The 12,660-nt window shown below is 53.4% G+C and overlaps 1 protein-coding gene across 2 annotated transcripts in view; it reads left to right on the top strand.

Moving 5' to 3' along the window:
* The first annotated feature begins 4,718 nt into the window (after positions 1-4,718).
* Unc5b (unc-5 netrin receptor B) overlaps positions 4,719-12,660 on the top strand; it is a 68,988-nt gene continuing 61,046 nt past the window's right edge. For both annotated transcript variants that reach the window (NM_001359273.1, NM_029770.3), the window contains exon 1: positions 4,719-5,213. In NM_001359273.1, the coding sequence (NP_001346202.1) occupies positions 5,135-5,213 (79 nt within the window). In that variant the 5' untranslated portion in view covers positions 4,719-5,134. The remainder of the gene's footprint in view (positions 5,214-12,660) is intronic.

Here is a 12,660-nt window from a genome sequence, read left to right as displayed (position 1 = left end):
ATGGGCTCACCACATGAAGTAAACATTCCATATGTGTGTTAGACATAACAAAGGGGACTTCCTAGGGGGACATGGGGAAACTTTCTGTATCGTGCTCTAAATTTTTCTGCAAACCAAACTCATCACTAAAATAAAGTTTACTTTCATAAATTTGTCAATAAAAGAATTTTGAAGCCAAGTGTGATGGCCCTGGCCTGTAATCCCAGGAATTAGGTGGTTAAGTCAGGAGGATTAGAAATTCATGTCTAACCTGGGCTACAAGAAACCCACTCTCAAAATAAAAAAAAAAATTAGAGACAGTGTATGTATGGCTCAGGGCAACTTTTGGGAATCAGTGTTCTCTTCCCACCCTGGTGGGATTCTAGGAGTGAACTCAGGTCTTCAAGCCCGGCACTGAGCCACTTCACCAGCTATCTTTATTTCTCTACGTATTGTGTATGTTATCCGAGTTCCTGTGTGTGCACATGTGTGTGTGTGTGTACACCCACGTGGAGCCTAGGGGATCATGTCTTCCTGAATCACTTTCTACCTTATGTTTCTAGAGAGAGATTCTCACTGGACCTAGACCTCCACAGCTTGCGGTTGACAGGACACACCGCACCCTGGTTTTTACTGGGTGTTCTGGATCTGAACTCAGGTCTTCCTGGGTTTGCAGCAAGCACTTTACTGCCTGAGCCATCTCTCTGGCCCCTCATCTCAATTTTTTAAAAGGTAAGTTCCAGCTTGTGATCTACTCTGTCAGGGTGGGACTCTCCATTGCCCTCAACTTACTATCTAGGTCTCATTGCCTTCATCTGTGAATGGGGTCCCCCACAGCACCATGTGTGTGGCTAGCATGTGAAGGATTTAGGCCAGGATCAGCATTGAATATGCTAATATTATGGCAAATTGAAGGACTTCAACCATAGACACTTCCTTTTCTGCAGCTTACAACTGACTTAGGGTTCTTCTGTCCCGGACTAATCAGGAGAAGCCTCGTGAACATTATTCTGAACTATTCCCACTCACAATCCCGCATACCCCCGACTTTTATCACCCAGGGGAGAGAAATATCTCTTGGGAGAAGAGTGGACAGAGACAGTCAGTTAGCCTACTCTGCTTGCTGCGGCGCCAAGGAAGCTGAGGCTGCAGTGCGCCGCCTAGTGGCATCCGCGAGCATGGCCAGTGCTGGAGATGCCCTGTCCAGGCTGCTAGCCACTGTTTCAGGGAGCCCCAAAGGCTGCTTTCAAATTATAATTGTTACGAAATAGGGAGCTGTTACTCAGCTAGCTCAGAGTGAGTATGCATATTCCTTTTAGTCCTGAGAAGTGGTGATTATTTCCTTTTTGCAACGGAGGGGACTGAAGCCCGGAAAGGTTAAGTAAGATCTCTCAGCAAGCAGGTAAGAACAGCAGGGAGTCGGGATGGGAGCAGTGGTTTGGGCGGGGACCTGGGGCCTGCATCCATCCTCTGGGGTCCACCTTCCAGTCCTACACGCTATCATGTTAAGAGTGGTCCGGTCCCCGAAGCATCTGCAGCCACCATTAAGGGTGAAGACTGGCCCAAGCTATCAAAGCAGTTGTGCCCCAACAAAGGCTTCCTGCCTCCAGCCTTAAACACTCCCCTCTCCTGGTACATCCCAGGACATCGCCGCAAAACCTCCAAGACATGCAGGTAGAGCGTTGAGACTCCTTCTCAGGGCCATTGTAGGCGTTGGATCAACAGCCTCTCTTTTTCTCTCGCCTCCTAATGCATCTGACTGTGTGCAGGAAATTGTATTGACATGCCATGATAAATAGGAAAAAACGGAGGCCAGCCTTGGCAATCCTTGTTCTTAACTAGAAGTAGCGCCCCCTCCCCCTGCCCTGACTGAGTGCCAAGGCACAGGGTATGACGATGCTTCTGGAAAGTTTTGTACAACGTCTCCACTGTGTTACTGCTAGGGCTGTGGGGCCTTATACATGGGAGGGACGTGGTCATTCTCAGTTGAGGACCAAAGATGAGGTTCCCTGAACTACCGGGGTTAGTGGGGCGCTGGGGCTTGCTGCAGGTGGCTGAAAAATCTCCCTGAGATTTAACATACGTAGGGCCAGAGGAGATAACGGAGATTCCTTCAAAGGGCTGACGCTAGTTCCAAAGAGACAGACCTCCATGAGCAGATGTTAAGAGGGGAGAAATTGGCTAATGGAGAAAGGCAGAAGAGACAAAAGGACAAACAGTCATGAAAGAATATGAATCCTTTTAAAAAGATTTATTTAGGGGCAGGGAGAAAAAAAAAAGAAAAAATATTTCTTTTATTTTATGTATAGAGTGCTCTATCTGCATATACACCTGAGTACCAGAAGAGAGCACCAGACCCCAGGATAGATGGTTGTGAGCCACCATTTGGTTGCTGGGAATTGAACCCAAGACCTCTGGGAAAGGAGACAGTATTCTTAACCACTGAGCCATCTCTCTAGCCCATGAATCTGTTTTTTTTTTTTTTTAAATCTAGTTTCCACTCTGTTATAGTGTGTGTGTGTGTGTGTGTGTGTGTGTGTGTGTGTGTGTGTAACTGAATAAAAACTGTACTTGACAGTAAAAGTTCAGAGCCCCAAGGAGGCCCCACGGCCTCAGACTGGACATTCTAAATACAGAGATGTTCACAGAGACAGATAGAGCCCAGAAGCAATGGCGCAAGGGTTAGAGTGGCTGCCGTGAGCTAGCTGTGTGATGCTTTTATTTGTGAGTTAATTAGAATAAAGTCGCCTTTGCTTTTTTAAAATAGAACTTCCAGACTGAAGGGTGGGTAGGGGCTAGGTAGGAAGAAGGGAAATACTTAATATTCTTGCACCCCTTTCACCCCAGAAGGAATTAAGCAATGTCTAAAGAAAAACACTTTCTATCCCAGTGGGGGAGTGTGAACCTGAGGCATCCACTGAGCTCTCAGGCACAGCACCCTTGACCTCATCGACCGGGTCTCCGGTCTGAACATGGGATGTGAGTGTTGGTACCCAGGCATCCCAGGCGGGTGTTTCCTGCCAGTCTTTAAATATCCAAATACCTGTTTGCCTTTCCAGTCAGATGTCTCTGTGTGTGCGCCTGGAGCTATGTTTGGGGTTTTTAATCTCACAGGCTTTGGTCTATGGGTGTTTTTCTAGGTGGATGTCTGTTTGTACACAGGGTGTTTCAGGAAAGGTCATCTTGCACCTGTGCGTCTCTGTTGTGTATTTACTTGTGTGTTCCTTTGCAGGTATGTGTAACTGTCCGAGGGGCGTGTATCGCTGCGTGCTTGCGGTCTGGAATGGGTGGAACAGGCTGGGTGTGCTCAGCCACTGCTGTTGCTCATGCTGTTCCAGGCCAGGATAAAAATAGCCCGTTTACCTTTGCCCACAGAAACCAAAGTCCTGCCTTGGGCGTTCACTCCACCCGGATTCACCCTACTGGGCCTGGGTGGCCAGCCATGATGTGGGGCGTCACCTATAGCCACAGCCTTCTATAGATCTCCAGTCTTCATTTTGTGGAGTTGGGATAGAGGGGGTGTCGAGAAATCCCGCTTTCATTGCCTCCCTCTCCCCCAAACACAGCTAGCATGGATCTTCTTGCTTCTCTGCCCTCACACCACCAACCTCTTAGTCAGCAACTATGGCTCCCAAACCTTTCTTCTCCAATCTAGGAAAAACTTGGGAATACTAGGTTCTTTTGGATACCTCCCACCCTCCCACCCTTCTACCCTCCTACCCGACTTCAGAACCTGGCTAGGCTGCTCTCTTCCTGAAGAAGAGGGCTGATCCAGATCTGCAAAGAGGAAAAGCTTAGGAGGTCAGCAGATAAGGGGTAGGGGCTGCTTCTTTATAGCATTATGGAATTAGCCCGTTAGTGGGCTCCCACATGGAAGTGCTGTGAGCTTCCTGTGAGCGGATGCACAGACATCTCCCAAGTCTCCTCTGGTCACGTAAGCTTATGGGCCCACCTCTGGGTGACAAGGACTTCCTTCAAGAACCTTGGGAAGGGATGCCACCATTTGTGCCCCCACTTTCTACCTATTTCCCACATTCTGCTCCTCAACCCCTTATGAGACAGCTAACATCATTCTTCCCCATTTCACAGGTGACAGTGATGGAGACAGCTAAGCAGCTCCTTCAAGGTCACGCGCTTAAGGAGCAGAACCAGAACCAAGTTTGTGCTCGGAGCAAAACACAGCAGCAGGTTCCCTCCCCACACACGTCCTTTTATTCAATTGGACTGGTTCACCATATCCTAGGATGAGCCATCCTTCCGGATCCCACGTAAAGAGTTCTGTCCTGGGTCGAGGAGAAAAACAGAACCAATCACGATCCTAACTCATGCCCAAATATCCACAGCTGGAACTCCCCAACTACATCCCCCGCTCCACCAGGACTTGAGTGTTTGACATTTTTTCTTAAACACCCCCATCCCCTTTTGAGACCGAATCAAAAGCGAAAGCTGATTCACACCCAAGCTAAGAAGTGTACGAATGTTTATTTCCTTTATTTTTGGAAAGAAAATCCGGTAGACTCCGCCGCTTTCAGCGGACCGGTTTTCCGGTGCTTTGGATCCTGCGTTCTTCAAGGATCCCCTCTGATAAGGCCCCAACTCGGCCGCGCCTACACAGCGGTAGGGTACCCCCCCTCGCTGGGCCCCGTGGCTCCGCCCCCGTCCTCCAGGCCCCGCCTTCTATCGCGTGAGGCCCCGCCCCGGCCCGCTGACTCTAGGGCGAGCGCGCGGCGGCGCTGGGCATTGTGGCCGGCGGCAGGGCGGGCGAGGGCGCGGAGCCGCGGGGAGCGGCAGGGCGCAGAGGGAAGCACACACCCCACTCGGACAGACTTCGCGGCGCGGCCGCTACGAGCGCCGCTGAGCGCACTCCACTGGGATCGCACAACTTCGGAGCAGGGCGCGGACGGCGCTCGCAGCGGGAGAGCGCGGAAAGGGCGCACCAGAGCCGGGATCCCCAGCGGCGTCCGACTCCCGGAGCGCTCCTAGTCGCCGGGCGGCCTCCCGGCGCTGCGCGGTTGCCTCTGCGCCTACGGAGGGCACGGGCTGGCGCTGCCGGGCGCCTGCGAGAACGGCGAGGCGGCGGCGAAGGCGAAGGCGGCGAGGCTGGGGACCGGGAAAGAACCCCGAGGGAGAGGCGCCCGGGCCGGGGGACAGGAGCATGAGGGCCCGGAGCGGGGTGCGGAGCGCGCTGCTGCTGGCGCTGCTGCTTTGCTGGGATCCGACACCGAGCCTAGCAGGTAGGTGCGAGAGGGAGTGGAACACAGGGATGCGGTCCTGGCGCGTCTCAGCGTCCAACTGCAAGTTCGGGTGGTTCTTGGCGGAGTCACTGCGCTCCGAGAACGCCGTGGACGCGTCCAAGTTAAAAGGCAGCTTCGGTGCTCGGGAGAGGGGGCGACGCGTGGCCACCTGGGGTGCCACGTAAGCTCGAAGCTCCCTGCTCCTGCCTCCAAGGGATAGTTGCTTCCCGTGGAATGGGGTCTGATTCACTTCCAAGTGACCCCTGACTATCACGGAAAAACTGTCACTGCCAGGGCCAGGTGTGTGTTCTCTGCGGTTCGCCTGCAACTTAGGTCTGAGTACAGGCTCCCGCGGGCTGCACGCGCAGCATTCTGAGGGTCGCGGACAGAGAGCAGGATACTGCGGAACCCTGGAAGCGCTTCTTCTCGGCCTTTGGGGAGCCGAGGCCCGAAGGCTTTAAGCTACTGAAGGGGGAGGGGCCGACTCCTGTACACCGTGATCTCCGGAGGTGCGGCGCGGGCGGGTATGAAAAGGTTTCGTGGTTGGTGGATTGTTTGGGGGTGAGTGTTGGCAGAGAGTGGAGGGGCGTAATGTATCTCCTTTCGACTTTGCCTATTTTCAATAGGTTATTGGTATTCTCAGTGTCCAGGTGAGCTCGCCTCTGCACTGCACCTGGACCCAGTAAAGATGCTCTTAAGAGGGTTTGGTGGACTCCTAAGTTTATAAAGTCCCCGATTCTCCTCTCATCGCGAAGATGGAAGTGTCTTGCTGGCTCTGTAGTAGCTCGGCTGGGCGTTGCAAAGTGGGCTGCGTCTTCCTTGGAAGGAAAAGTAGACACTCGCACCAACCTCTCTGGTACCCAAGCAGGTGAACTGCCGTTAGGGTGAATCGACTCCCGAAGCTGGTGCGGGGGCTGGAGGGCCACCCTAGACAAAGACCTCCCTGAGCAAAGGCTAAGAATGGGAAAAGGAAACTAGCAGAAAGTATTGAGTTGACACACACCCCACCACCCTCAGTGATGATGGCATCCTCTCTCTCTCCTCCCCACCTCTCTTTCTTCAAGAGCTAAAGGTCCCTCCTCTGTAACGAACGTTTCCCACGGCCGGAGCTTGCTTTTAACACATCCCCCCACTTTTTATTTCTCCCCAAGCTTTGTGCTGTAAAGTTACAACACTCAATCATTTGATCCGAGTTAATTATGATTTGGGCAGACTCGGGTATTTAAAGCAGTGTTTTGAAGTTGGAAGGTAATGATGGAGAAGGGGAGGAGGCACGCTAAACGACCAGCCTTGTTTTAAAGGGTGCACTTAGGTGTGGGATGGCCAGGATTGTTAGTTTCTGTTTAAGAGTGTCTGGGGATGATTGGAGGCTAGAGTGAAGTCTTTGGAAATAGTACGTGGGCCAGGTTGCATCTTGGGAAACATTTTTCCCCATATTTATCAGCAGGGTAGTGGGGTCAGGAATAGATACCAGGGTTACTGGGGATGGGGCTCCATTTGGAGAAAAATAGGACTGCTGGGCCCAGAGTTCTCCAGGTGGGTGGGCTGGGCCAGGAATGCTGGAGAGGGCCTGCATTTTCTGCTTAACAAAGCATTCAGCCCCCGTCTACCCCGGAAGAAACCCCAGGCCCAGGGCTTTGATGGATTTGGGTATGAACAGTGCCCAGTCAGAAATGGTCTCTAATACCCAGCTTTGATTTCTCACCAGTGAGCAGAAGCGGTGTTGGAATTGTGTTCATTACAGAGCACGGCGGGGGCCTCCTGCCCACTAGTCTGGAGAAGGGCCAGCTGCTGGGGTCTGCCTGCAGCCTTCCTTTGCCCAGAATATGCCTCCCTTAGGAACCTACCTTCTGAATGGAGAGCATGCCCACACGGCCTGCTTTCCTCAATGCCACAGGCACGAAGCATCTTTCTACTCCATTGCTCTTTGGGTTTTTCCAGTGACTCCCTCCTGTTCCCATTTCATTGATGGGGAAAATCGAGGCCAGAGCTCAGGCTTTCCCCACATCTTGTCTTCTTAACACCGATTTCTGACTAGGACGCTGGGATCCTTATGTTAGCTAGGCCAACTTCAACTATGGGGTGGTGGTGGTGGTGGGGTGTCCTTCCGGCACCCTTCCACCTGGCTGTGTTGAGGTTTGTTGCTGAGGCAAGAGAGATTTCTGGGGAGGCTCAAACAAAGTACAGGTACAGTTCTCCTTTCTCTTGAGAATCTGGTAGTCAACTCCTTGAGATTTAAAAAAAAAAAAAATCACGTTTGATGATGGAAAAATCAAAACCAGACCCCTAGAGCTGCAGACCCTTAGGAAGACACCAAACAGCAAGTGACTGGCCGGGAGAGGCTACATCAAAGGCACCGGGAGGCTTTGAGAGCTTCCTTCTACCCCACCCCACTCTTGCAGCCCTTCCAAGGCCTCTGGCTGGGACGGTTGAGCCGGAGTTGAGAGCTCTTGATCAGTCTTTTAAAGGTGCAATTAAAAAGGGAGTTTTCCTAGTGTCTGAGCTGGTGCCGCTTGTGCGGTTCTGGTTGGTGCCTTAACCCTCTGCTCCCTCCCTCTGCACCGAAGCGAGCACCCATCTCGCTTAAACAAATGGAAAGTCAAGTGTCTTAATGGGCTTTCTCATTAACTCGGAAGTACAACTGCACGGGAGGAATTTCTCCTGGAATCTCTCTGCTCTGGTCCATCCCCCTCCCCTTACACAATGGGGAATTCCGCAGGACCTAGCAACTCTCCTGTTTATAACTGCTGGAGCTTTGGGGAAAAGTGTTTGGAGTTGCCCAAGGTCACACAGTAGAGCTCAACAGAGACAGGATTCGAACTTAGGGCTCGAGGGCCTGCCTTAGCTATGCTTCAGCCTCCTTCATCTCTCCGTCATCACCTGAAGGCTGGCAGCCTCCCTGGGATCAGGATGCTGAATGGAGTTGAGGTGCCACCTAAGTTGGGTAGAATCCTTTTGGCAGTCGGATTTCACTGGACTTGTAGCAAGAATGGGGAGAGAGGGTTGATTGGGGAGCAAGAGTCCTGATCAACAGAACAGAGCCGGAGCAAGGGTTGGGCATGGGGGCCCCCAAGACCAGGTAGATGCTCACCAAGGACACTTACTGGCTGTAGCAAAACATAGGTCACCGGTGGGCTAGGCTCATGGCCTGCCGAGTCAGATGGCCACCTTTTCAGGGTCACATTCATTTGTAGAGCTGGGGACCCAACTGTCCCTGCTGGTTTGCTTATGGAATCCTTGGGTAAAAGGCACCATGACCCCATTCTTGTCGGTTCGGGGCTAGTATGAGGTTTGGGTTCTCCAACATCCTTTCCCTGAGTCACCCCGATGTCTAGGGTGGCTATGGGCTGCCCTGGACTTTGGGGGACAAGCAGGGTGAGGTGTATCCCTTCCATCCCAGGTGCTTGGGCGGCAAGGTTGGTGACCCTGAGTGTCCACTAATTAGCCCCCGACTCCCACCCCGACCCAGCCAGCCACAGTACCATCCCGAGTAGAGTTTTAGGTAGCAGGGGGGAGAGCAAACAAAAGCTCTGCAGAGAAGGGTCCAGGGACTGGGTACTGGGCTGTGAGTTGAGGTTAGGTTGGTGGCCACGGGCCCAGAGAAACTGCTGCTTAGGCAGATGGCCTCCAGGGGGAAGGGAGAGGCTGCTGCCAGGCCTGAGCTGGCTCCTCTGCTGGCATCCTTCTCCTCCGCCTCTCCACCAGCTTCCTAAACAGCTTCCACAAATGGAGTCATTAAAGCTGTGAAGGCAGAATGAACCCAAACAAGTGAGGGCTGTGCTTCCCCCCCCCCTTTTAAAGGAAATTTAGAATACCATAATGAGAATCATTGGGGGGGGGGGGGATCATGCGTCCGAAGGCACCGAGAACCCTGCTCCCCTCCGGATTGGCCGGGTCCTGAAATCTGGGCTGGAGCGCCACCTCCTGCCCTTTTGGATCCTGTACAGGCACGGCGCCGGGGGGAGGGGGCTCTCGCTCCCACTCCCCGGTACCTGGGCCATTTTGGTGAGCTAGGGCAACAAGTGAGCCCCTCCTAAAGCCTTTTGGGAGAAGACTGGCAGTCCGAAGCCGGCTGTTCCCAGGGAGCTGGTTGACAAGCCAAATGTGGATCGCAGGATCTGGAGGCTGTGGATCGGAACGGAACTCCGCTGCAGCCCGCGGGCAGACAAGCCTAGACTGAGCTCCCTAAGCCACAGGTCCCCACCCCCCACGCGCCTTCCTCTGGCTCCTAGGCTTCCCGAGGCTAATGGCAGGGAAAACATTTGAAGTGCAGGCATAAATCAGCTGTCTCTCCCCCTCCCCTCCCTCCTTTTGTGTCGTTTCCCCCTCCCAAAGCTCTGGGCAGCTAGGAGCTCCTGTTTTTCCCCTTCTCTACAAAGCCGCCTGATTAGCATCTCCGGAGCTTGGAGGTTGGATTCAGTTCAGTCACCTGGTGTCACCAAGTACCAACCACCCTCCATCAAAGCTCTCCTGTTCCTTGTGTCCCGCCTCGCTCCCTTCTCCCCACCTAATCTAGATCGATGTGGGTCTGCCCAGTCCTCGGAGCTCAGCGGTGCCGCCTAACTAACCACTGAGCACTCCTCCCCGCTCCTTTCCGACGTCCCTCTTTCTCAGCACCCCCAAGGTGCCCCCAGCACATCACAACTTCCCCGGCTCCAGCAAGGCGGACCTGTGGGTGTGAGATTGTGCGCTGAGGAGTGTTTGTGAGAAGTGCTGTGGGAGGGTGGCAGGTGGAATGGTGTTCCGGGAGGGGGTTGGGGGGGGATGCTATTTCGCTCTTAGGTATGTGAGTGGTGTGTGTGTGTGTGTGTGTGTGTGTGTGTGTGTGTGTGTGTAGGTGAAGTGTGCAGGAGGACCAGAGTGTGCTGTGGTTTCCACCTTTTGTATGGAAGGGTGTGGCATGTGTGTGGCTGTTCGAGCATGTGGGGGTGTGCAGTGTCATATAGGCGTGGTGCATTTTGTTTGGGTATACCTAGGTGTGTGTAATGAATCATGAAAGGCCTGGGAAGCTCCATCCATTGTACCTTGTTGGGGAATCCTCTTCAGGACAGGACCTGCCATTTGCCCTGCAAGGCTAGAGAAGCCCTCCGGTTGTCTTGCTGAGTGCAGGGTCTGACCTGAGTGCCGGAACCTGTTGTTAGGAAGGCTGGAATACATTCCCAGGGAAGGCTAGGACCAGGAAGCTGAGGGTGAAGTCTTTTGCCCTAGAAGGACCAAGAAAGGTTACTACTCATGGTAGCCCAGGAACAAGGCCTGTTGATCCAGGAAGCTGAGACTAGAGTCCTGTGCCCCTCCCCCAGGTGCAGCTCACCCAGAGCATGGTTGGGGGCCCACGGCGGGTATGGGGGTATGATGTGAAGACTAACTAACCCTCCCACCTCACTGGCTCCTGCAGCTCATCTCTCTCAGGGAGGTTTCTGAAGTTTTCTGGGGAAGGAACTGCAGAGCTTGCGGCTTGGGATGTGTGGCTGGGCTTGGACATAGGCGCCCACACGGGCACACCTGAGCACACCCCGCTGAGGGAGCGTAGGGTGACACTTACCCTGTCCTTCCCGTCTGTGCCCACACTGAGGATCTCCCTTCTACTCTCTTAGATGAGATGTCATGTTTGAGGAGACTCACGCCCCAGCTCATTGTGCATAGCACTTCATAGTTTGCAAAACCCCTTTTCTGTATGGGACTCAGGCCTGCAAGAACCCTGTTTGGGAGGTAGATAACACTACTCCTGGAAAGCTGAAGAGACAGGCTGGGCCTGGATCAGTCACAGAGGCCCTAACCCTGTCTAGAGGGAACCCTGATGTCCATTCCAAAAAGTGCAAAATGGCTCCTAACGTCTTGGATGCTGCAGGAGGACTACAGAGGTGGGCAACAACAGAAAAATCCTAAAAGCCTGAACCTTCCTAGAGGCAGTGATGACCAGGGCCTCTACCACCAGTAATCCCTGCCCCCCCTCCCCCCTCCAGGTCTGGGGAGCCTTGAGGATGTCCTGTCCCGTGCCTCTGGCTCAAAGTAGAACCTGGGACAGGGGTGGAAAGGATTCTTACATGGGGCTACCTCTCTGGGTCTCCTAGAAATGGGTGGAGCCTAGCAAGTTGCGGTGGAATCCTGTTGGGGCATTAGGGGAGAGTTAGTTCCCTAGCTGCCTTCCTCACCCTTAAGCCCATTTTCACATATCTCCTCTGATACCTTCTCTGCAGGGGCCAGTCCCTAGGGCCTTAGCTGCCAGGTAGGGTCCCTGACATGGCCAGTTGGAATTCTGAGAAGGCTAACATAGTCCTCCCCGCTCCCCGCCCTCCTTCCCCACCCCTTGTCATTTACAGGCTCGATTAACTGCCCATGCCTTGGTTCCTTCTTCTGTGAGATACATGTTGTAATGTCCTCATAGAATTGTTTTGAAGTCATATGAGCTGATGTACCCGAAGTAAGGAAGAGTTATGCGGGGTGCCTAGCATGTATGTAGTGGCCGCTCACACTGTTGGCAAGCTCAGAAAGGGAAGAGGAGTCAGGGAGTCTCAGGGCTTGGAGGCCCAGCCCCTCCCAGGCCTTGTACTTGAGATTGAGTCTCACTGTTTATTCCTCTGCCTTATGACTCTGGGCGATCTCCTTTCCCTCTCTGGGTCAGGGTTGACTACTCTCCCTCCCTGTCTGTGTTTGGAGTCTAGAAGAGGTAGAAGGTAGATCTTTAAGGCCTGTGGGGTTTAGCAGTTAGCAGGAGGCAGAGCTACCGACGACCCAGAACCACTTCGCTTCATTGGCGTTTATAGAGGCCCGTCCGGAAAGTCGATTTATTGACCGGGATGCCCATGTGTGCATTATGGGGCCCTGGGTCTCTGTGTCTGTCTCTGTATCTGTTTCTTTCTCTCTGTTTGCCTGGCTATAAATTACCTTCTAGGACTTAAAGTTCACTCTCCCTGCTCCATAAGCAGCTCTTGCCTCAAAGACAGAGCCCCGGGTACTAGGGGGCCCAGGAGACTGAAGGAAGGAAGGAAACCCGCCAAGGCTTAAGGGGGCTGTAGCGGTTCTAACAGGACAGACAGACAGCCTGACTCTGGCTCCGTTCTGTTCACTTTTAGGAGTAAGGGAAGCTGATTTCAGGACGGAGGTGAGGGTTCCTAGCACACACTGGTCACAGGAACCCCAGCCCAGCTGTGCACTTGATTCAGGTCACAACGTCAGGATTAGAAACAGCAGGAAGTGTGTGTTGGCGACCTAGGGTCAGGAAAGGCTTCCTGGAGGAGAGAAGGGTGGCTCTTGAGTACCCTATGCCGGCCCAGCAGTGGAGGGGAATGCCTGGAGGAGCTGTTCATATGTGGGGATGGAGAGAAAGACATTCACAGTCCCACAAGGAAGGCTCTACAGATTTATGTCTGACTCAGAAGACTTCTGGAGCCTGAGGTCTCTGCTCAGCATTGAGCACAGAGCCCATGGCTTGGGAGCCTAAAGGATG

Source organism: Mus musculus, chromosome 10, assembly GCF_000001635.26.
Source record: "Mus musculus strain C57BL/6J chromosome 10, GRCm38.p6 C57BL/6J".
NCBI classification, from domain to species: Eukaryota; Metazoa; Chordata; class Mammalia; order Rodentia; family Muridae; genus Mus; species Mus musculus.
The sequence above is the reverse complement of the archived record's forward strand: the minus strand, read 5'-3'. Positions and strand labels throughout refer to the sequence as shown.